Source organism: Strongylocentrotus purpuratus, unplaced genomic scaffold (genome assembly GCF_000002235.5).
Source record: "Strongylocentrotus purpuratus isolate Spur 01 unplaced genomic scaffold, Spur_5.0 spur5_scaffold_6, whole genome shotgun sequence".
Lineage (NCBI taxonomy): Eukaryota > Metazoa > Echinodermata > Echinoidea > Camarodonta > Strongylocentrotidae > Strongylocentrotus > Strongylocentrotus purpuratus.
In genome coordinates, this window is record NW_022145612.1 from 50,879,373 (window position 1) to 50,905,362 (window position 25,990).

At 35.9% G+C, this 25,990-nt stretch overlaps 2 protein-coding genes across 2 annotated transcripts; both read left to right on the top strand.

Moving 5' to 3' along the window:
- Positions 1-1,277: 1,277 nt before the first annotated feature.
- Positions 1,278-14,387, top strand: LOC100890124. The gene is made up of 13 exons (XM_030973187.1): positions 1,278-1,678; positions 2,340-2,402; positions 3,307-3,393; positions 3,893-3,928; positions 4,879-4,924; positions 5,355-5,491; positions 6,582-6,722; positions 7,168-7,305; positions 8,148-8,243; positions 10,176-10,252; positions 11,381-11,569; positions 12,250-12,436; positions 13,316-14,387. Exons 1-13 carry the CDS (start codon positions 1,637-1,639, stop codon positions 13,496-13,498), a joined length of 1,422 nt encoding a protein of 473 aa, XP_030829047.1. The 5' UTR covers positions 1,278-1,636; the 3' UTR covers positions 13,499-14,387.
- Positions 14,388-15,298: 911 nt separating this feature from the next.
- LOC115917981 lies at positions 15,299-25,319 on the top strand. Its single transcript, XM_011677002.2, has 13 exons — positions 15,299-15,687; positions 16,355-16,417; positions 17,236-17,322; positions 17,812-17,847; positions 18,507-18,552; positions 18,993-19,129; positions 20,142-20,282; positions 20,738-20,875; positions 21,445-21,540; positions 22,711-22,787; positions 23,377-23,565; positions 24,244-24,430; positions 24,702-25,319. The coding sequence occupies exons 1-13, from the start codon at positions 15,646-15,648 to the stop codon at positions 24,882-24,884; spliced, it is 1,422 nt and encodes a 473-aa protein (XP_011675304.1). The 5' UTR covers positions 15,299-15,645; the 3' UTR covers positions 24,885-25,319.
- Positions 25,320-25,990: the final 671 nt, after the last annotated feature.

A 25,990-nucleotide genomic window follows, 5' to 3' on the forward strand; every position in this document is an offset into this window, starting at 1 on the left:
CACATGAGAAATCATCCCTCAGCAGAACATTATATCAGTTCCTAAAATAAAGATGACTTTGTCATGAAACCCGAATCATCACATTTGTGATCATCATTCATGACTAATTGCAATTAAGCTTTTCTCTGCTGTGCATGCAAAAGGAGTAATTTTGTCTAAATCTTTCATCAATAACTTCATCGTTAAATTTTCTCACTTTAGCTCGTACATTCTATTCTCTGAATAAGTTTCGTTTCAAGATATCTTCCTCAATATTTTTTTTTTTTTTTTTGTATTTTGTTGTTTAGCAGGTGATTATAAATGTGTTATTCATATTGCATTTAAACAGACTTACATATATGATTCATAACCTTTTGACCGAAGTGGTGGGTTCAAAAAACTAAAACTATATTCTCAATAATAATCGTCACTCGCTGATATAAACCTAGATGAATATGGTTTATCATGATGAGTATATATGCCGAGTGGGTAATGTAACTTTTGCTATATTCATGATAACACTGACGATGCCAATGACCTTTTAAGAATAGCAGGTTCGTTAGTATTGACCTCACCCTAATATCCACCATTTTATCTTGTAATTTCTGCGACTCAGATTTATACGGGACCAAATGAGGCCAAAGGGCATTTGAAAGTGAAGATCAAACATGCTAATTGCAGTCACTAATTGTCATCGCCCGCTTTAAAGCTTACATCACGAAACCAAACAAACTCCCTGAAATATTTTATGTTGCCCATAAAGTTGGAATAGATTTTTCTTACCTCTTTTCATGAAATGATTGTGGCCATATGATTTATTCTTAAAAGACAAAAATTAAAATCTTTTTAGAAATGTATTGATTCATGAAGAAAGATCAATTAAGTTGTAGAAAGATATATTATACTGTCTCAATCCTTTAATGAAAAGAGGATAGAACAATCTATTCCAGCTTTATGGGCAACAGGAACAACAATGACAAAAGATACGAAATGACAACACTTATAGCATTATCGATCAATAATAACGAAATTTTCCAATTGTCTTTACAAATGTTATTAAGACAACTATCAAATGACCGTATCATTTAACTGTAATGCCTTGATTGCCTTCATTACCTGTTACGAACTGTTACAGCAATAAGAGCTGTGTAATTAAACGTAATCAAGTAAACTTTAATGATAAGAAATCAATCACCACAGAAGTGCAAACAACTTAAACTATTTTAGGGGGAAATTGAACCGTTTATAAAATTCATGTAAATCAACTGCATCAGACTGTCTGCATTGGCTGTTGTATATCTACCATTATAACTACCTGAATAACACTTTTAAGGAGTTCGGACAAAATCATCGAGAAAATTGTCGCGTTCCAGCAACCTTTTGTTGACAGGTTGACAAATGGGAGTGCCACATCCTTTTAAGTAGGGCAACGGATACTAATTGGGAGCCCGACACTGCAAATTGAGGATAATTAGTTTCAGTGACAACGTTAGCAGTTATTCGGTTTTTTGTATTTACTCAAGCAGCCTTTGGTAAATGTTAAGATAATATTATCAAAGATTGACCCTCGAAATCTGTCCTATGTGAAATTTCAAAACTGCTGCATAAGGTTAATACTGACGTGATAATTGTTAAGAAGGCAAATTACAAAGGAATAATGGAGATCAAATTGTTGCCTATTTTCATTTTCATCAGCCAGGTAAGTTCTCATAAGCATTCAAAAAGTCGAGTATTAATAAGGTAAAAATATCTTCTCATTGATGATGATCATGATGATGAAAATTGTTTTACCTGACTGCTAAGAAAGCATGCATATGCTTGTAAGTAGAGAAAGGGGACTGACGATTTTAAGTCCTCCCCAGTGGACTTGGTAGTGGAGGTTAAGGTGCATTAGCGAAGGGCACGAGAGCTTTGACTTGGATTCGAATCCGGGACCCCTCATTTCCGCGACCACTGCTCTACCCTGATCCATTGCGCCTTCCCCATGTATGTACATTCGTGTATATAAATCAAGAATTTTAGTACAGATATAAATACGTTTATTTCTTTGAATATAAAAGTGACGGTTTTGCTTATTATTCAAAATGGTGAAATTTCGAGTAAACATAAAAGGATATTCAATATTGCCGCCATCCTTACAGTTATGCTGTATTAAGTTGTAGGTCTACAAATCAAATATCTAGATATCGCTACATTTCTACCATAACTTCTATTGTCAATAATTTTTAAACGGTCTTTGTAATTACCGTTTCTGGCAAGTACATAGTCTTATCTCTTCTTAATAATTTTAAACATCAGAATTTCCTTGCACCATGTAATACGTCAAATAATGATAATCCTTGCAATTATTGTTTTTAAAGGTATTGGTCGACAGTACAAGTGGGGTACAATGCATTGGACTCAGCGCTGACGTCGTTTGTGAGGTTAGACATTTTTAAATCTTGATACACCACATAATATGGTGATCAGGATGGTATAGATTTCGAATCAATTATACATGTAGGTCAAATCCAAACTATTTCGTCGCATACATTACCGACCACATCGACATTTTGTAAAATATCTGACGAGTGTAGCAATTTGCAAGCCCTACATTAGATTCTGGATCAGACCCAATATCAAGTATACAAAATATCACTTTTGGTATCCGTATAAACATATTCATAATTTCATAATATTTGTTAACGTATTGGACATCATTATGGCAAAATACATTGCCCCATTGCAACATGCACTATACAAAATATCACTTTTGGTATCCGTATAAACATATTCATAATTTCATAATATTTGTTAACGTATTGGACATCATTATGGCAAAATACATTGCCCCATTGCAACATGCACTTTGTAGGCAAAATACGCTTTGTTTTGGTTCTTACTAAGATGGCAGAACATTAGTGAAGATTTTATATATTTTGACACGATTTTGGCTTTAAAACCCAAACAGTAAGCACAAGGAAGAAAAAAGTTAGGGGTAAAAATTTGTTTAAAGTAAAAAATAAAAAAAACAACAACATTTAAATGAAAATCTTGAGTGAGTAAAACGTGTAACAGTGCTGATGGTCAGCAAATATATTCCAGGTTTCACATAATTTTAACAAAAATAGAGGGCTAAATGATTCTCTTCCGTCTGACAAAGCATAGTTTGACATTTACAAAACAATGGTGTCACTAAAGTAACATTGAACTGTTGCAATTGCAAAATATTATAGACCATCAAGTTGTCTGTTGGATTCATCTGTTAACTCTGTGTAAAATTATATGAGTTAAAAGATGAGTCTTTCTCTTGTTATATTCTGATGCTACAATCATTCTCATAATCAGTGTGATGGATATGGACGGTGTATGAAAGGAACACTTGAGATTGACCCCTGGTTACAGTTCGCTCTCAAAACGCAACGAGAAATTCAGGTGAGAAATTGCCTTATTCCACATTTTGAAAATACAACGAATATTATCATGATGATGGTTAGCTAAAGATTATAACGTTAATGATAGTGACAACGATGGCTGAGATGATAATGATAAGGGGAAGTTCTTGCAGTGGTGATGATAGTGGTAGCTTTGGTATAGTATATTAAAACTGTCGGAAGTTTTGAACTTAAAGAAACTGATGATAATTAAGTACCTTCAGAATTACAACAAAAATTTTAAATCTTCATAATCTTTCTTCAAGATTCATTCTATTAATATTCTAGAGTTCACAATTCTATATATTACTTTATTCAAAATGTTATTGGTTTATTGTGTTCTTTTATAATATCTGGTTTTACATGGAACTTCATGCTATGCCATTAATACATCACTGGGACTGATTCGTCTACAAAACTCAATATTAAAAACTAATGTCGTATTTGGTTGCCTGCATGTAAATGTTTATTTCGTCTCGTCCCTTGTTGATTTTATGAAGATTGATCTTGCCATCGACAGAATGCAAATATTTGATGTAAGTACACCATTTCCAATTAACTTCAATCATATACATATTTGATACAAATTTAGTCATTTTTGATTTTCAAACACAACTCAATTCAATTTAATTCCACCAGGGTGTATTAAAACATGACTGGTAGTCAAAGACTGAATTATACATGTTTTTACGGTGCAAGTAAATCACAATATATACAAATCGGAACAATAACAAAAGATGTATATGTAAACTGAATGTTAAAGATACACCAATTAGATTACATTGATCAAATTGTAATTACGAAATGAAGACAGGCAAAGTTTATCACATTTGACTGTCTGTGTTTGTCTAAACATTAGCCACATTCAGTTAAAATTATGACATAAAGTCCAACTATGATATCAGAGATTGTTTTAATAAGGTTTCCGGTCCCCTCGTTGTTTGTTTGGTTTTGTATATTGATTTTCGTTTTGGGATATGTAAGTACTCAGGATTGTGTTGTATAGATTAGTCTAATTTATGTTACTCATACAGTAATATGCATTTTGAAAATAAAGAACATATTTCGTACGACTAAATGGACAATATTTATGTTTATAAAATGGGTTCAAGAATGTAGCCAATTAAAAGCGTCGAAATGGATCACGTGTGCGTGCGTTATTTTTATCATACGCACGGGGAGTGCATTTTGGTGCTTACAGTCGTCAATTTCTCGACTTTATACTCATATTGTAGACCCATCTTATAAAACAAATAACACGTGTTTTTAGATCGTGCATTAGTGATATGCACTGCACTTGGTTAAGTCACAATGAGATGGACAATGAACTCGATAAGTCTTGTTCATTATCATACTGTGCCTTTAACCTCCTCGCCGTGCTTTTCACTAATGTACTCGCAAACATGTATTATTTGTATATTATCATATAATTAATACAAATTGCTAGTGTTTTAAACTTTAGTACTTTTCATCTTCACACATGCAGGCTCACAATGCATTTAATAATCGAGCTTATGGAGTTGCCTACGGAGGTATGTAAAATATATTAATTAAAGCAATTTTTTTCAATAAAAAAGTTAAAGATGTTATTCAACATCAAGATTGGGCTTTGCCTCTTTTGAATAGACACTCAATCATGAAGAAGAAAAAAATATGTTTGTAAATAAGCTAAGTCTGGAAGTGGCTCTAATGGGTTCCAACATGGCACCAAATGCCCTCCCTTTCTTCCCATTGCACCAAAATAGACAACTTAAAGGTAACATTTTAACAACAGCAACAAAATTGCGGGATACGAAGTCTGACGTGTCTTTTGAAGGTAGATCCACTATAGAGAAATACATCTCTGTAATCACTATCGCTATCGTTGATTTAAAATGCAGTTACTTAATAGTCTGATGATAATAGGCCTATTCAATGTGACCTTTGCAAAAACAAACAAAACATTTGTATCCTATCTTCTAGCAAATGATACATGTCAATGGCCGCCACCGTATGATAACGTCTGCTTAGGATGGGCCAATCATGAATTCAGTATCATCGACATGTTAAACATGGGAGTCAGAGCTGTGGAAATAGACAACTGGTATTGCGATGGTGAGGTACGCACGCTGAGAATACATTTTTTTAAAAATATATTATGGACTCAGAGGTGGCGCTCTCGGAGGCGAGGTGGAGAGGGGGGGGGGGGCACAGGGGTCCCCCCACTTTTTCAAGTGCCCAAAATATGCCCCCTTTTCTTCGACTAGTGACCCTTCTCCTGTGTAAAAGCCCCTTTTCAAGTCTTATAATTGCCCTTTTTACTTTGACACGTGCTCTTTTTACATAAGTGTCCCTTTCCCTTCTGATTTGTGCCCCATTTCCTATCTCCATAACATGTACCCCTAATTTAAAGCGATAACATGTATAAACAATGCAAATTATACACAATGCTCGCTCAGATTTATGGTTGATGCAATTACGTAACTTATTAAATGTCTTTATCAGTCTTTCATGATGAGGTTGTGCTTAAAATCCCCATCAGAAATGCTTTCCCTCTTTATAAGATCTAATTGGTCGCAATGTGTCCTCACAAAGCACGATTATTCAGACCATCACATCGAACTGCAAAGTGAAATGTTTAAGCAGTATCTTGAGGTCTTGAGATGGCTCCTTCCCAAGAACTCCCCGGTAGGTAGCAACATAATGAAACGCCAAATCCCGTACCAAGAGAGAGAGAGAGAGAGAGAGAGAGAGAGAGAGAGAGAGAAAGAGAAAGAGAAATGAGGGATAGAGATGGGAGAGAGATAGGGTGCGGGGTTTTGGTTTTGGAAGACAGGGGGGGGGGGGGTGGAAGGACGAGAAATTGAAATTGAAATTGAAGAGAAATTGTGAGAGTGTGGAAGAGTTAGAGAGAAAGAGAGGGGAGGAAATGGGGAGGGAGAGCTAATACCAATTGATATTCGGGGACACTCAATCATGATAATCGAGAACCTGTTAAGGAAATGAAGGAAATGTGCTTCTAAATCTCAAGAATGATATTATGATCCTTAAATAACCTACTGTCCATTTTAGTCTTGAAGGCATGCATTTGTGAATACACAATATGTTATTTTTCACATATATTTTGAATTCCAAATCGTTGACATATTTGACCACAAAAATAAATCTTTAGAAATTACCAATAAAATGTTTTACTCCTTTCTTATTTAGATGCGGGTTGCACATTTAGGAACACGGCGTGCCATAGGTTGCGGAGAGTTCAACGTACTCTTTTCTGACGTCATAGCAGACATCGGCCAGTGGATGCACGAGCCTGGAAATGAAAATGACTTTATTCGAATCTATATCAATGTATGAAAATGTTGACTCTATGAGTATTTTTATTTAATAATTATGAATATTTTCGTATTAAAATCAGGCATATCTCGATTTGTATGTTTTTTGATAACGTTGTGTGAAAAATGAATCACCATTCCATTATTTTGACCCCATACGAATCGATTTCATGTTCTTCTGAGTTTACTCCCAAACTGGAAATAAGCTTAAGGAACATACTTTTCAATTATTTCCAATATTAGACATTCATGATTCATCAAATGATTGTATGAATTTTGATGAATTAATGAAATGAAAGTTCAAACAGAAAAATAATCCCAGGCTGCCAACGTAAATTCAAAGTTTCTCTCATTCCTGAAATAGGTTTAATTACATCTTTATGGCATATTTATTTGTATTCTCCACACTGACTATGCCTACTTTGAAACTTAATATATTTGGGGATTTTTTTTTATTAAAGGAAAAGTATGACCAGGGTTACGATGCTGAAGTGAATGGTCCACTGGAGCGTTATCTGGGTCATGATGAGATCTTGAGTCCTGCTGATCTAAGGGATACATACAGAGGGGTGTACCCGACGCTTAGAAGGATGAGAGAGGTAAGAGTTAGGCCGAGGGGGTAGCCGATCTAAGGGATACGCATCGAGAGGTGTACCGAACCCTTTTAAAGGAGTAATGGTTTAAGAAAGGTTTTAAAAAAGGGGTAATCAATTAAAGTTATGACCTTTTATAACTGCTAGTTTTTCTTTAGCTAAAATTGGCATCCCTCTCATATATTTTTGTTTTCAATCGTCCTCTTCCCATGTCCTTAGATTAGCAAGACAGTGTGCGCTTGTAAAAATGACGCCTGGCTGGAATGCTCCCCAGGGAGTGGAGAACATGCATACATTGTGTGCGGATGAGCCTGAATCGAATGACCGGGGTAATAATATGATTGCAGGGCCCTCAGGGAGAACAGTATGAATACTGATGAGGCTACCCTGGGTAAACAAGACATATTATTATTAGTATTATTATTATTATTATTATTATTATTATTGTTATTATTGTTATTACTATCACTATTATTATTCCTCGTCCTCCTTCTCCTTCTTCTTATCCTACATGCACTCATTTTTGTTCTCCTTCTTCATCTCATTCTTTCCTCCTCATTATTCATCTTCTTCTCCTCTCTTCCTCCTTCTCCTTCTTTTTTAAAATTTTTCGTCTTCTTATTTTCATCTTCTTATTTCTTTTCTATTTCTTTTTCTTCTTATTAGTACTTCCTTCCCCTTATCCTTCCTCTTCGTTTCTATTTCTTCAACTAATGCTCCTTACTTGTCTTCTTTTTCTTCATTTTTTCATTAATGATAAGGAGAACATACCGCTTTTAGCGACATTTGGTTGAATGTTTGAAATGAGAGGAATATTAATTTTGTTTTCAATTATTCATTTCCATCAGGATGGTAAGAGAGTGTTCGTGGTAAGCGGAGATGATACCTTACATCAAGGTAAATACATCCATGTTGGGCAGTGTGACGGTTCAGGAGAGAATGCGGTAAGAATATTTGTACACCTAAATGAACAAAGAGTTCCATAGTTGGGAAAAAGGTCCGAAGTGTGTTCCTTTCATAGTGTGGTCATAATGTGCCATCCACGTATCAAACTCTTTCTTTACACCATGTGTAACCGTTGCTAGCTACATGTAAAAAAAAAACTTTAACAAAACGAGTGCCCAAGTGCACAGTGCGGATCATACTGTGTGTCGTACATTTCTGCGACTCTTTTTGTGACTATAGTGTGTCACATTAACACTGTTCATAATTATGTCACACAGCGTTATAACGGTTGGACCACAAAGGGTTCATAAATTATATAACACCACGAAGATGTGAACATCCACACCACGGGTTAAGATGTTATGTTTACATTTTGTGAGACTCTCTCTCTCTCTCTCTCTCTATGTGGCTACAGTGTACCATACTTCGTCTTATGTTAAAATCGTATGATCACTGTGTGTTTACAAATACAGCACCACAGTTGTCCAAATATACTGTGCCATCGCACAGTGATTTATACATTATAATTTTTTTTTTACTGTTAGCAGATATCACTATAGTATTAATGACTGCTTTGAGAGAAATAGTTGTTTTATTACGCTCAAGGGAAGGTTAGAATTGTGCTATTCCCCGAGGCTTGCCGAGGGGAATAGCCCAATTGTAACCTTCCCGAGAGCGTATGAAAACAACTATTTCTCGAATATTAAAGCAGTCATTAATACTTTTATATGCCGAAAAAAAATAGACTAAAAAATAAAAAATAAAAAATAATTTACATTTTTGTCGAAGACGGGATTCGAACTCTTGCGTACAACAAGAGGTGTATCGAAAACCAACGCTTAGACCACTCGGCTATCGCGCGCCGTTAACATGCTTGGCAGTTTTCTCCAATATATACATTAAAATGGATTGAAAACGGCTCCGCGTGAGGGATGCTTCGCAAAAGCTCCATGAAACGGACCCTTCTTTTACTTTTGCAATGCATATTGGCACGAACTTAGATCAAGATCTATCGGCAGATGTTGTTTTTTTTGTTTTTGAGAGTTAATTTTCGTCTTCATGTCAACAATGCAAGATAAAATTGTCGGTAAGATCGATCGAGATTCAATTGTATTGAAATTGCCGACCAATTTTTCGCACACGTATGGTATCCTCCATCGCTCAAACCATTTTTTAACATGTAAACCTATGGGGTAACCATGGAGACTGACCTATTTTTTTAATAACCATGGTTATTAAAAATATTGAAATGTTTTAAGCATGGTTACCGGGAATTTTACAGGAACAGTTGAAGTTTATGAATGCAATTCGACCAATCAGATGGCTGGATTTCTTAAGTGAGGTATATAATACGTAATGTTTCATTCACTTTGTCGTCACACTGTGCTACAAACTGTGAATAAAGTATTACACAGTGCGTTAACAATACATTGTGGTCAAACTTACACGATATTATTGTTCCAAATCCAACATGGGTGTTACACTGCAATTCTGTTTGTGGCAACCAGCGAAATTGTGTATCACTGTGTCACACAATGCGAAACCAGTATATCCACAATGTGTTCATATATTCCATAGATTTAAAGTATACAAATATGCCTTGTTGTTACAATTTCACACGTTACAAGTAGGCTATAGAATCTATATAGTATTTCACACTGGCAACTCTACAATGATTTTTATATCCTTCCTATGGGTGCTACTGTGGTGCGTACATTCCTCCACTCTCGTTGTGCCCACAGTATTTATCACTGTGTCACGCAAGTATTGTAAAAACAGTGTTACCACAGTTGTGTTCATACCGTTAAAATACCAGGAATGAACAGTACTGTAGTCTGAATTGTGTGATCACATTCAAACTATCCAATGATAGGTTATTTCAACTCTACCATGTATTTCGCAATCTTAATTATGTATATTGTTTCGTCTAGTTCACCAACTACCCACAGTGTGGCGGCAAAACGGAGACGTACTGCAGGAGATTTCGCGGTGACGCCACACATTACGTGTAAGTGATGTCTTCTATCAGACCAGTGTCTTATTTTCAGATTAAGATTTGTTTATTCTACCATTTTCAAATAATCTTTAATATTTTACTCCCATGATTTTATAGGACTTTCATTAATCTAGCCTCGGAATAGGTTTAGAGTAAATGAACACCAACAGACGAAACTTGTTGGGCGAAGTAGAGAAGAAGAATGTTACCTAGCAAGGGTGCTGTCAAAGTAGCAAGACCTAATTTTATCTCTCTGAAATTTTATTCAATTTTGTTTATTTGTACATGTGGCACTATTTGGGACTGCTTTGAATTGTTTTTGCAATCGGAATAAATTTCTTTCACTCACCCATAGTTGATGGTATTCCTCATTTATGAATGTGTTACATATGTGTATTTATTCTCTCTCATACTCAACTAAAATTGTCTGTCGAAATTGATACTTTCATGCAATGATATTTCAGAATATGCTCTATTGAACTTAGCCTTGAACACTTGTCTTATTAACATTACTTGAATTATTTTGATAAACCATCCACATCTTTTATACACTTCTAAAACTGGTATGATCGATAATATTGATGGATGATTTTACATTGTTATTTTGCTTTTGAATTTTGATGTTAGTAGTATAATGTAAATATCTGATTACTTTGTAAAACAGACAATATCAGTCTTGAGCTGCATGTCAAGTTGTTTTTAATAAAGAATTAAATTTAATAAAATAAGACGTATTTAAAAAAAATAGTTCTTCACGTATTCTTCACAATATCAGCGAATAATATTTTTGGTAATGGTAGATGCTACCTAGAGTTTGCAAAATTGTTAAAGCCTTGCTACCTGAAAACTATTGATGAGTTTTTGTCTTCATTTAGTCTTAACGTCATCTAAGGCGGGCCTATAGCGACCGATGCAATCACCGATCTTATTTTCGCTCAATATTATCTACTCGCTATATAGGCCGCGGAATCGTTCAAAAACCGTGATAATACGGGCATGACGGACAAGACACAAAGCTGAATATTTGAAAATGTCATTCGAAGGCATATTACGTTGACCGAACTCGTTAAAATATTATAAAATATCATCATGTCGATAAAAAAAAAATCAAATGGTGTAGCCTACCTTGTGTATACCCAGATTTGGCGCTATCTACGACGGACCTACAGCGAGCGGTGCGATCACGGATATGAGTGAGATGGTGAAATGTCGTATCAATCTTATTGCTACAGATATGGTAACCCCTCAACTCATGATGACTGGGGTCTATACGTGGGCCTATGGAGAACCATCAATACAGCTAGATGAAGACTCGTGTGTTATGTTAAAGTATGTACATGTATATTTCTAAAATATTGATGGACAGAAAATGAAGTGCACACTCGTTGACGGGGCTCTATTTGTATTTTAACTCAATCCTCTGAAAGAACTGAGAACATAATAGGCATCAAATTTCAAATGAGCTTAAAACCGAAAGGCTACTCTTTGCATTAATTTTTTGTCATACTAAAGATTGTAATTTTTCATTGTAAAATGTTTGACAAGCAGTTGTGTGATCAGTTATGAAATGATAATCAGGTCAGTGATTTGCTCAAGTCATGTGAAAATTAAATCAACAAATCACAACAGAGAAAAGGAAGAATTTGTCGTCCAACAGAAAGACCTTTAGCTCGGTCATACAGCGAATACGACTCAACACCGACATTTAGCCGACTGATTCTTGGCTAATCAATTACGTCTATTAGGCCTATTGACGGTCTAGTGTCCGTCTCGTTGGTGTAACTTGGGTATTAGGCCACCCAATCTGAGTTTTACTTGCGTCTCTTGGGCATAAACCATTTGGAAAATAATCAATTCAGTAAACAAACGAAAGCCTCCATAATCTATCGGAGAAGTCACCCATTTAAGATGTCGGTCAAAAGTCTAGTATACCATAAGCTTTCAATAACCATTTTAACAAACATAAAACTATAATTCATGCCTGGTACACGTTTTCCGTCACATCACAGCCATGAAGACTTTCGTTGGTATACGTCACCTGATTGCGACCAATCATTGAGCTACGCGTGTCAAAGTTCAACAGATCCTAATGACTGGTTGGTCAGCGAATCTACCGGCCCCTATGACGTCACGCGCGACTTGTGTCCCATTGGCTATAAGTTCAGTCTACCTCACAATGGATTCAGACAACAGAAGGTTAGTGGTCTTTGAATTTGTGAGTGGAAAGGGGTGGATCTAAGATTGTGTTACCCGGAGTGGGACTTTAAAAATATAATATACAAGAGAAGGAAGAAAATAAAAAGGATAATGATTTAGCTTGAAACACAACTATCATATTGCTCCGATTGTCTCATTTTCGCTCGCGTGAACATTGCCAGCACAAACCACTGACCTCTACCTCCTGAACCGATCATCGCCCATTCCCATTCACTATACGTTACGTACTAAAAGGCTGTATTGTCTGACCGTTCATGAATATTCATGTTTTTGCTAAACTCGGCAAAATGTTTGCTTTTACTAAATGGAAAAATTACGGTGGGGGGATTGGATGAAATGGACATAATGAAATAGGCAGAAGTGATCTATGATAATTCATGCGTTTTAAGTTTCGTGTGCTCGACCTATAATCTTCAAATCGCTTGGTAAACTGAGTCCAAAGTTAGACTTGTTTCACATGTGTATTATAGGCAATGACGAGCTTGCAACCTATTTTGAAAAATTACGGTGGGTGAACTTTCAAAAGTCAATGAGACATGAGGGCTCAAATGAAAGAGCTAGTGATAACGTACGTCGGGGTGGATGTGCTTTTCGTTTAAACAAAAAATGAATTTTTAACGATTTTTAAAAAAAACGTCCTTAGGCTAACATGTTAGGCTGCTGACGCTGACCATGCTCTGACGATAGGGGGCGTCGTGAAATGAGACTAAACGGAGCCATATGATACAATAAAGAGGAGACATCGAACGTGATTTTAGTTGGGGTTGTAGTGGTTGTACTATAATATCCCTTCGTATTTGCAATTATATTCGTTTGTTGTTTGTTTATTTTTCTTCTTTTGTTGTGGTTCTTTTGTAGTTGAAGGAGGCAATGCAAGAATCTTCTGTATGGCTAAACTTTACACCTTGGCTGACGGGTAACTTTCCCGTGACAGAAGCCCCTCTTACCAGCCCCTCAGGAAACTCAGCATATAACTTTAAACCCACTTGGACCTCTTCTTTAGTCGTGTTTCTTCCTGCGGCTGTTAGCTTAATGGTTTAGTGCAACGTTTTTCAACCTGGGTGCCGCAAGACATCTCCAGGGTGCCACGAATGAATTTTAGTAATACATATATTATACACTCGCTTCGCTCGCTCGCAATTTTAGAAACAGGATGATTTCTGGCAGCAAAGTGCCTGAATACCTCCATATTTCAGCGACGAGGCGCCCCAATAGCCTTCTATTTGACATCGAGGTACCTGACAAATTATATTACATCTTTTATATTACATTTAAAAACAGGATAATTCTGAGCAATGAGATGCCTGAATCTCCTCATATTCGTGCATCGAATAGGCAACATAGAATGATTTTTATATTCATGTATTCTGTAGCAGGCTGCCTGCATACTTAATTATGTACTTCATCTAGTGTGCTGATTAAAAAGTAGAATTTTTGTCATATCAAAAGTGTCTTCTTCTTTTTAGCTCGCTTGCTCTCGAAATTTAGAAACGAAATGTGCATATGTGGAGATGACACTTGACAAGTGTGAGGGTGATGCAAATTGAATATTATGTATAATGAATTTGGGATTGGAGTGACGCGAAACTTTTTGTTTATCTTAAAAGAGTGCCGTGACTATAAAAAAAAAGGTTGACAAAAGTTGGTTTTATTAATAGGGATATATGGGGGCACTGACGAGTCTCGCCCGAAAATCAACTTCTCCATATTAAAATACTTTATTGTAGTTGATATGTAATTTCATCAAAAAATATTTGATGATTGTGTGTTATGATAAATCAAATGTTGTAATAACAGTCTGCCACTCTGAGATTCTTGTTAGTTGATATTTCAATTTCATGTAATGAGATTTTAAATTTCGATAGATTACGAATTGTCTAAATATTTGATGGAAGTGAATATTACAAATAAAGGGCCTCTGTTTTAAATATGAATATATATATGTTTATGTATATAATATAGAGAGATGAAAATGGGTTCTAAGTTCAGAAAAAATGAAACTGGAGACATGTGTAGTGTTAGAGTTTGAATAAAAGTACTTATTAATACAGCTTTTAGGAGCAAACAGTTAGAACAAAATTTATGAACATAATTACAAGTGTGAAGGAAATACATATTCGTAAACTGTTCACATTTTCTTGGGTAAAAGGCAGGTGTCATCATTAATCGGAGAGAGAGGCGGAGAGATGAGGAAAGAGTGAAAGAAAAAAGGATTGGAGATGGAGAGGAGGGAGGAGAGAGGTGCAGTTAAAGGGGAGAAAAAACAGGAAAGATTTAAAATGAAAAGACATGAGAGAGAGAGAGAGAGACAGAGAGACAGACAGACAAAAAGGCATATGAGCATATAGAATTCAAGGCTATATATCGCTGTATGTGTCTTTCACGTGTGCAAGGCAAATGTTTAAAAAATGTACATAAGCTTTAATAGAGAACTTTGGACTTCTTCATATTTTGGGGGAGAACAATTTATTCTAGCTTCATGGGTAACAGGAACAACAATGACAAAAAATAAGAAATGACAACACTTATAGCATTATCGATTTAATCAATGATACAGCAATTTTCCAACTGTCTTTACAAATTAATATTAAGACAACTATCAAATGACCGTATCATTTAACTGCGATGCCTTGATTGCCTTCAGTACCTGTTACGAACTGTTACAGCAATAAGAGCTGTGTAATTAAACGTAATCAAGTAAACTTTAATGATAAGAAATCAATCACCACAGAAGTGCAAACAACTTAAACTGTTTTAGGGGAAATTGAACCGTTTATAAAATTCATGTAAATCGACTGCAACAGACCTGTCTGCACTGGCTGTTGTATATCTACCGTAATAACTATACCTGAATAACACTTTTAAGGAGTTCGGACAAAATCATCGAGAAAATTGTCACGTTCCATCAACACTTTGTTGACATGCGCTGATATTAGGGTGTCATACCCTTTTAAGTAGGGCAACGGATACTAATTGGAAGCCCGACACTGCAAATTCAGAATAATTAGTTTCAGTGATACCGTTAAGAGCTACTCGTTTTTTGTATTTACTCAAGCAGTCTTGGTAAATGTTACGATAATATTATCAAAGACTGACCCCCGAAATCTGTCCTATGTGAAATTTCAAAACTGTTGCATAAGGTTAATACTGATGTGATATTTGTTAAGAAGGCAAATTACGGAGGAATAATGGAGATTAACTTGTTGCCTATCTTCATTTCCATCAGCCAGGTAAGTTCTCATAAGCATTCAAAAAGTCGAGTATTAATAACTTAAAGGTAAAAAGATCTTAACATTGATAATGATGATGATGATGAAAATTGTTACCTGACTGCTAAGAAAGGATGCGTATTCTTGTAAGTAGGAAAAGGTGACTGACGGCTTTAAGTCCTCCTCAGTGGACTTGTTTATGGAGGTTATGATGCATTACCGAAGGGCACGAGAGCTTTGACTTGGATTCGAATCCGGGACCCCTCGTTTCCGAGACCACTGATCTACCCCTGAGCCATTGCGCCTTCCCCATTTATATACATTCGTGTATATAATTCAAGAATTTGAGAACAGATATAATTATATACATTTATTTCTTTGAATATGACAGTAACCGTTTTACGTATTATTCAAAATGGTGACATTTTGACTGAACATAAAACGATATTTAATATTGCCGCCATCCTTTATGCTGTAATACGTTGTATGCCTACAAATAAAATATCTAGATTTCGCTGAAATTCTGCCATAATTTCCATTGACAATATTTTGTAAACGGTATTTTTAATTATTGTTTTTGACAAGTACATAGGCTTATCACTTCTTAATCATTTAGAATATTTTGAATTTCCTTGCGCCATGTAATATGTCAAATGATTATAATCCTTTCATTTTCTTGTTTTTAAAGGTGTTGATCGGCAGTACAAGTGGGGCACAATGCATTGGACTCAGCGCTGACGTCGTTTGTGAGGTTAGACATTTTTAAATCTATAATTGATACACCACATAATATAGTGATCAGGATGATATCGATTCCGGATCAAATAATGGGCAAATCCAAACTATTTCGTCGCGTACATTACCGACCACATCTAAATGTTGTAGTATATCTGAAGATTGTAGCAATTTGCAAGCCCTCCTAGATTTAGGATCAGCCCATATATCAAGTAACAAGCACTTTTGGTGTCCATATAATATTCATAATATCATATTATTTGGTAACGTATTAGACATCATTATGACAAAATACAATGCCGGATTGCAACATGCACCTTGTAGACAAAATATGCTTTGTATTTGGTCCTTACTGTGACGGCAGAACATAAGTAAGGATTTCATATATTTTGAGACGATTTTGGCTTTAAAACCCAAACAGTAAGCACAAAATGGCACATGCGAAGAAGAAAAAAGTCAGGGGTGAAGTTTTTGTTTTTAAAGTTAAATTTCTTTTAAATTTCATGTAAATAATAACATTTAAATGAAAACCTTAAGTGAGTAAAAATTGTTACAAAATTGATGGTCAGCAGATTTATTTCAGGTTTCAAAAATTATAACAAACATGGATGGCTGAATGATTCTCTTCCGTCTGGCGAGCATATTTTGTTATTTTAAAAACAACGGTGTCACTAAAAGTGACATTGAACTGTTGCAATTCAAAAATATCACAGACCGTCAATTTTTCTATTTGGAGTCAGCAGGGTGTAAACTCTGTGTAAAATGATATGAGTTAACAGATGAGCCTTTCTCTTGTTATATTCTGATGCTACAATATTTCTCATATGATATTAGTGTGATGGATATGGACGGTGTATGAAAGGGACACTTGAGATTGACCCCTGGTTACAATTCGCTCTCAAAACGCAACGAGAAATTCAGGTGAGAAATTGCCTTATTCCACATTTTGAAAATACAACGAACATTATCATGACGATGACCAGTTGATGATGATAATGTTAATGATAATGACAACGAGGGCTGATAAGGGGAAGGACTTGCAGTGGTGATGAAACTGATAGCTTTGATAATATACAGTTATCTAAAACCTTCAGAAGTTTTGAACTTAAAGAAACCGATGAAAATTAACTATCCTTCAAAATTACAATAAACTTTTAAATCTTCATGATCTTCAAGACCCGTTCTATTAATATCTAGAGTTCACAATTCAATATATTACTTGATTCAAAATGTTATTGGTTTATTGTGTTCTTTTATAATATCTGGTTTTACATGGAACTCCAGGCTATGCCATTAATACATCACTGTGACTGATTCGTCTACAAAACTCAATATTAAAAACTCATGTCGTATTTGGTTGCCAGCATGTATTTGTTTATTTTCATCTCGTCCCTTGTCGATTTTATATAGATTGATCTTGCCATCGACAGAATGCAAATATTTGATGTAAGTACACCATTTTTAATTAACTTCAATCATATACGTATTTGATACAAATTTTAGTTATTTTTGATTTTCAAACACAACTTAATTCAATTTAATTCCACCAGGGTGTATTAAAACATGGCTGGTAGTCAAAGACTGAATTATACATGTTTTTATACGGTACAAGTAAAATACAATATATATACAAATTGCAACAATAACAAAACGTGTAAACTGAATGTTAAATATACACCAATTAGATTACACTGATAAAATTGTAATTACGAAATGAAGACACGCAAAGTTTATCACATTGGACTGTCTGTGTTTGTCATAACATCATTAGCCACATTTAGATATAATTAATACATAAAGTCCAACTATGATATCAGAGATTGTTTTAAGAATGTTTCCGATCCCCTCGTTGCTTGTTTAGTTTTGTATATTGATTTTCGTTTTGGGATAATTATGTAAATGCTCGGGACTGTGTTGTATAGATAACTCTTATCTAATGTTACTAAAGAGGTAAATATACAGTATTATACAATTTATAAATGTAGAACATAATTATTTCATACAACTATAGTACATGGACAATATTTATATATGTATATACTCTATAATACTGTTGATACAAAATGCTAGGGCTTTAAATGTTAGTACTTTTCATCTTCACACAGGCTCACAATGCATTTAACAATCGAGCTTATGGAGTTGCTTATGGAGGTATGTAAAATATTATTTAATGTAAAATATTATTTAAAGCAATTTTTCAACCAAAAAGTCAAAGATTGGGCTTTGCCTCTTTTGAATAGACACACAATCATAAAACCTTTCCTTACCCCCTCCCAACTCCTCTCTTCCCATTGCACCAAAATAGACAACTTAAAGGCAGCATTTTAACAACATCAAAAACAATGGGGGGGATTTGAAGTCTGACGTGTCTTTTGAAGGTAGATCCGAAATACATTGGAAATTCTGATTGGGTCACTGAACCTGTCATAAGCTGACAGATCACTATTGATTATGATGAATCACTACCACATATTGTGCACGTTTACTCGCTATCGGTGATTTCAAAATGAAGTTACTGAACATTGTGATGATAATAGGTCTATTCAATGTAATCTTTGCACCAACAAATTAATCTTTATCCTGTCTTCTAGCAAATGATACATGTCAATGGCCGCCACCGTATGATAACGTCTGCTTAGGATGGGCCAATCATGAATTCAGTATCATCGACATGTTAAACATGGGAGTCAGAGCTGTGGAAATAGACAACTGGTATTGCGATGGTGAGGTAAGCACGCTGAGAATACATTTTTTTTGGTTTAAATCATGGACTCAGAGGTGGCGCTCTCGGGGGCGAGGGGGGGGGGGGGTCCCCCACTTTTTCAAGTGCCCCAAATATACCCCTTTTTCTTCTAGTGACCCTTCTCCTGTGTAAAAGCCCCTTTTCAATTCTTATAATTGCCCCTTTTACTTTGTCACGTGCTCTTTTCCATTTCTAATATAAGTGTGCCCTATTTCCTATTTCCATAACACTATACCCATAATTTAAAGCGATTAAGAGCAACTTTTCGCAAAACGTTTGTTCCTCTTTTTCCTCAAATTGGCCGCAATGCGACCTCACAAATCTTAAATGGTTATTCAGACCATCACATCGAACTGCAAAGTATAATGTTTAAGCAGTATCCTTTACTATCTTGAGGTCTTGAGATGGCTCCTACTAAAGAACTCCCCGGTAGGTAGCAACATAACGAAACGCCCAATCCCCTACCCACCCCTCGCCGTCGACACCCCTCATCTTCATAGATAGTTTATTGGTTTCCACAATATCTCATTTTACAAAGAGTGTAACAACATATTGAAAATGATTATAACATACATGTACATACAATACCGGTACACACTATTCAGAATATTGTCCACTGAGTTGAACTTAAGAGATATACTGGCGGAGCCTATGGAAAAGCAAAGCTTGTTGGGAAAGGCTCCTTTAACTACGAATGACAGACAAATGACAGATAGACAGATAGACAAATGACAGATAGATGTTAGTTAAGACTCATCCTAAGCTTTGCATCTCTAGGACCGAATTTTAATTATTTTTAAATTTTCCACCGAACTTGTTGCTTGTAAATTTCAAGAGAGGTCCACCTTGATCTTAAAGGCATGCATTTGTGAATACACAACATATTAATTTTCACATATTTTTTGAATTTCAAATCGTCGACATAAATTATTTGACCACAAAAATATATCTTTAGAAATTACCAATATAATGTTTCACTCCTTTTTTTTTTATTTAGATGCGGATTGCACATTTGGGAACAGAGCGTGCCATAGGTTGCGGAGAGTTCAACGTACTATTTTCTGACGTCATAGCAGACATTGGCCAATGGATGCACGAGCCTGGACATGAAAATGACTTTATTCGAATCTATATCAATGTATGAAAGTATTGACTTTACGAGAATTTTGATTTAATGCTTATGTATATTTTTGTATTATAATCATGCAAACCTTCGTATTTCTTCATATTTTTGTAATAACGTTGTGTGAAAAACGAATCACCATTCTATTATTTTGATCCAATACGAATCGTTTTCATTTTCGTCTGAGTTTACCCCCAAACTGGAAATAAGCTTAAGGAACATACTTTTTCAATTATTAGCGATATTAGATATTCATGATTCATCAAATGATTGTATGAATTTCGATGCATTAATGAAATGAAAGTTCAAATAGAAAAATAAGCCCATGCAGGGTGCCAACGTTAATTTAAAGTTTCTCTCATTCCTGAAATACATTTTATTACATCTTCATGGCATACCTTTTTAAATTCTCCACACCGATTATGTCTATTTTGAAACTTAATATATTTGGGGATTTTTTTTTATTAAAGGAAAAGTATGACCAGGGTTACGATGATGAAGTGAATGGTCCACTGGAGCGTTATCTGGGTCATGATGAGATCTTGAGTCCTGCTGATCTCAGAGATACATACAGAGGGGTGTACCCGACGCTTAGAAGAATGAGAGAGGTAAGAGTTAAGCCGAGGGTGCATGTAGCCGATTTAAGGGATATGCATCGAGAGTTGTGGCCAACAATTTTAAAGGATTAATGGTTTAAGAAAGGTTTTAAAAAAAGGGGTAATCAATTAAAGTTAGGACCGTTTATAACTTCTAATTTTTCTTAAGCTAAATTCGGTATCCCTCTCGTTTATTGTTGTTTTTATTCGTCCTCTTCCTCTACCTCATCATCTTCCTCGTCCTACTTCTCCTCCTTCTCTTTCTTCTTATCCTATATGTACCCATTTTTGCTCTCCTCCTTCGTCTCGTTCTCTCCTCTTAAATCTTCATCTCCTCTCTTTCTCCTTCTCCTCCTTCTTTTTTTATTTTCGTCTTCTCGTTTTCCTTCTTCTTCCCCTTCTTCTTACCTTTTCCAACTTATTGTTCCTTCTCCTTTCTTTTTCTTCCATTAATTCTCCTCACTCGTCTCCTTCATTTTTTTCATGAATGATAAGGAGAACAGACGCTTTTAGCGATATTTGGTTGAATGTTTGAAATGAGAGAAATATTAATTTTGTTTTCAATTATTCATTTCCATCAGGATGGTAAACGAGTGTTCGTGGTAAGCGGAGGTGATACCTTACACCAAGGTAAATACATCCATGTTGGGCAGTGTGACGGTTCAGGAGAGAATAAGGTAAAAATATTTGTTCAATATCCTACACTTAAATGAACAAAGAGTTTCTCAGTTGGGAAAGAGTGTGATCATAATGTGCCATCCACGTATCAAACAATTTATTTACACCATGTGATACCTTTGGTCACAAAGTGACCACAAAATACACTATGTGTAACCATTGCTAGCTATATGTAAAACAAAACTTTAACAAAACGAGTGCCAAAGTGCACAGTGCGGGTCATACTGTGTGTCGTACATTTCTGCTGCTCTTTTTGTGACTATAGTGTGCCACATTAACACTGTTCATATGTCACACAATGTTATAACGGTTGGACCACAAAGAGTTCACATATTTAACACCACGAAGGTGTGAACATCCACACCACGGGTTAAAATGTTATGTTTACATTTTGTAAGACGCTCTCTCTCTCTCTCTCTCTCTCTCGCTCTGGCTACAGTGTACCACACTGTGTCATATAATTTTAAAATCGTATGATCACCGTGTTAAAAAATACAGCACCACAGTTGTCCAAATAAACTGTAACATGACGCAGGGATTTATACATTATAAGTTTATTTACTGTGAGCAGATATCACTGCGTAATGTTTCATTCACTTTGTCGTCACACTGTGTTACAAACTGTGAATAAAGTATTACACAGTGCGTTAACATTGTAGTCAAACTTACACACTTGTTCCAAATCCATCATGGGTGCTACACTGCAATTCTGTTTGTGGCGACCAGCGAAATTGTGTATCACTGTGTCACATAATGCAAAACCAGTATATCCACAGTGTATTCGTATATTCCATACATTTAACGTAACTATACAAAAATATGCCTCGTGGTTGCAATGTCATACTTTACAAATAGGCTATAGAATCTATACAGTGTTTTACACTGGCAACTCTACAAAATATTTGCATGTCCATCATATGGGTGCCACTGTGGTGCGTACATTCCTCCACTCTCGTTGTGTCCACAGTGTTTATCACTGTGTCACGCAAGTATTGTAAACACTGTGTTGTCGCAGTTGTTTTCATACCGTTAACACCACAGAAGCGTGCATGAACTGTACTGTAGTCTGAATTGTGTGATCACATTCATTGTATCCAATAGTAGGTTATTTCAACGCTACAGTTTACCATGTATTTCGCACTCTTAACTATCTTCATTGTTTTGTCTAGTTCACCAACTACCCACAGTGTGGCGACAAAACGGAGACGTACTGCAGGAGATTTCGCGGTGACGCCACACATTACGTGTAAGTGATGTCTTCTATCAGACCAGTGTCTTATTTTCAGATTCAGATTCGTTTATTCTACCACTTTCAAATAATCTTTAAGCTTACTCCCATGATGTTATAGTACTATCATTAATCTAGCCTCGGAATAGGTTTAGAGTTAATGAACACCGACAGATGAAACTTGTTGGGCGAAGTAGAGAAGAAGAATATTACCTAACAAGGGTGCTGTCAAAGCAGCAAGACCTTATTTTATTTCTCTGAAGTTTAATTCAGTTTTGTTTATTTTTTACGTATTCTTCACAATATCAGCTCATGAATAACATTTTTTAATGGTAGATGCTACCTAGATGATGCAAAATTGCCTCGCTACCTGAAAATTATTGATCAGTTTTTGTCTTCATTTAGATTCAACGTCATCTAGAACAGTTTTATTTCAATCAGTAATTATCTAGCTATGTGTCGCGGAATCGTTCAAAATAGGAGTGGCAAAAAAAAAAAAAAAATTGAATCATCACGGCGTTTGTAATTATGATCATGTTAAATTAATTTGATGTAAACATAGAAGCCGCAATAATTATGAAAATTGAATTTTACCTATTCTACTCAGATTTGGCGCCATCTACGACGGACCTACAGCGGTGGGTGCAATCACTGATATGAGTGAGATGGTGAAATGTCGTATCAATCTTATTGCTACAGATATGGTAACACCTCAACTCATGAAGACTGGGGTCTATACGTGGGCCTATGGAGAACCATCATTACAGCTAGATGAAGACTCGTGTGTTATGTTAAAGTAGGTAGATTTCTAAAATATTGATGGACAGAAAATGAATTGCACACTCGTTGACGGGGCTCTATTTGTATTTGAACTCAATCCTCTGAAAGAGCTGAGAACATAATAGGCAACAAATTATAAATGAGCTTTAAACCGAAGGCTACTCTTTGCATTTTGCCATACTCAAGATTGTAATTTTTCATTGTAAAATGTTTGACAAGCAGTTGTGTGATCAGTTATGAAATGATAATCAGGTCAGTGATTTGCTCAAGTCATGTAAAAATTAAATCAACAAATCACAACAGAGAAAAGGAAGAATTTGTCGTCCAACAGAAAGACCTTTAGCTCGGTCATACCGCGAATACGACTCAACACCGTCATTTAGCCGACTGATTTTTGGCTAATCAATTACTTCTATTAGGCCTATTGACGGTCTAGTGTCCGTCTCGTTGGTGTAACTTGGGTATTAGGCCACCCAATCTGATTTTTACTTGCGTCTCTTGGGCATAAACCATTTGGAAAATAATCAATTCAGTAAACAAACGAAAGCCTCCATATATCTCTCAGAGAAGTCACCCATTTAAGATGTCGGTCAAAAGTCTAGTATACCATAAGCATTTGTGAGTTTTCAATAACCATTTTAACAAACATAAAACTACAATTCATGCCTGGTACACGTTTTTCTTCACATCACAGCCATGAAGACTTTCGTTGGTATACGTCACCTGATTGCGACCAATCATTGAGCTACGCGTGTCAAAGTTCAACAGATCCTAATGACTGGTTGGTCAGCGAATCTACCGGCCCCTATGACGTCACGCGCGATATGTGTCCCATTGGCTATAAGTTCAGTCTACCTCACAATGGATTCAGACAACAGAAGGTTAGTGGTCTTCAAATTGGTGAGCGGAAAGGGGTGGATCTAAGATTGTGTTACCCGGAGAGGGACTTTAAAAAAATAATATACAAGAGAAGGAAGAAAATAAAAAGGATAATGATTTAGCTTGAAACACAACTATATACAATAAAGAGGAGACATCGAACGTGATTTTAGTTGGGGTTGTAGTGGTTGTACTACAATATCCCTTCGTATTTACAATTATATTCGTTTGTTGTTTGTTTATTTTTCTTCTTTTGTTGTGGTTCTTTTGTAGTTGAAGGAGGCAATGCAAGAATCTTCTGTATGGCTAAACTTTACACCTTGGCTGACGGGTAACTTTCCCGTGACAGAAGCCCCTCTTACCAGCCCCTCGGGAAACTCAGCATATAACTTTAAACCCACTTGGACCTCTTCTTTAGTCGTGTTCCTTACTGCGGCTGTTAGCTTAATGTTTTAGGGCAACGTTTTTCAACCTGGGTCCAGCAAGACATATCCAGGGTGCCACGAATGAATTTTAGTAATACATATATTATACACTCGCTTCGCTCGCTCGCAATTTTAGAAACAGGATGATTTCTGACAGCAAAGTGCCTGAATACCTCCATATTTCAGCGACGAGGCGCCCCAATAGCCTTCTATTTGACATCGAGGTACCTGACAAATTATATTACATCTTTTATATTAAAATTACATTTTGATCACGCTCGTTCACTTCACTCACTCGCAACAATTAAAAACAGGATAATACACCAGTTTACAGTTGTATCAGTGCGCATGCGCAGACATGGGCGCCATTTTAAATGGTGAGTAAACAAAGTCAATGACCCGAGGTCACGTCAGTGGTATTTAGGCTAAGCGTAAATTAAGATTGCGCCCATGCAAATACACCAGTTTACAGTTGTATCAGTGCGCATGCGCAGACAGTTGACCTCGAGTCATTGGCCCCGGAAGCGGGGCCAATAACCTTTGACCAGTGGTATTTATGCGTAAATTAAGATTGCGCTCATGCAAATGATGATGTGCGCGCACAACGCAGCGCGTAGGCAGTGATATCATCATAATTTGCATAGGCGCAATCTTGATTTAAGCATAAATACATGACCTCTAGGTCATTGGCCTTGTTTAAAATGGCGCACACCACTGTAAACTGGTGTATTATGATAACATCACTGCCTGCGCGCTGCGCTGTGCGCTCACATCATAATTTGCATGGGCGCAATCTTAATTTACGCACAAACCAAATGACCTCTAGGTCATTGGCTTTGTTTACTCGCCAATTAAAATGGCGCACGCAACTGTAAACTGGTGTATTCTGAGCAATGAGGTGCCTGAATCTCCTCATATTCGTGCATCGAATAGGCAACATAGAATGATTTTTGTATTCACGTATTCTGTAGCAGGGTGCCCGCACACTTAATTCTGTACTTCATCTAGTGTGCTGATTAAAAAGTAGAATTTTTGTCATATCAAAAGTGTCTTCTTCTTTTTAGCTCGCTTGCTCGCGAAATTTAGAAACGAAATGTGCCTATGTGGAGATGACATTTGACAAGTGTTAGGGTGATG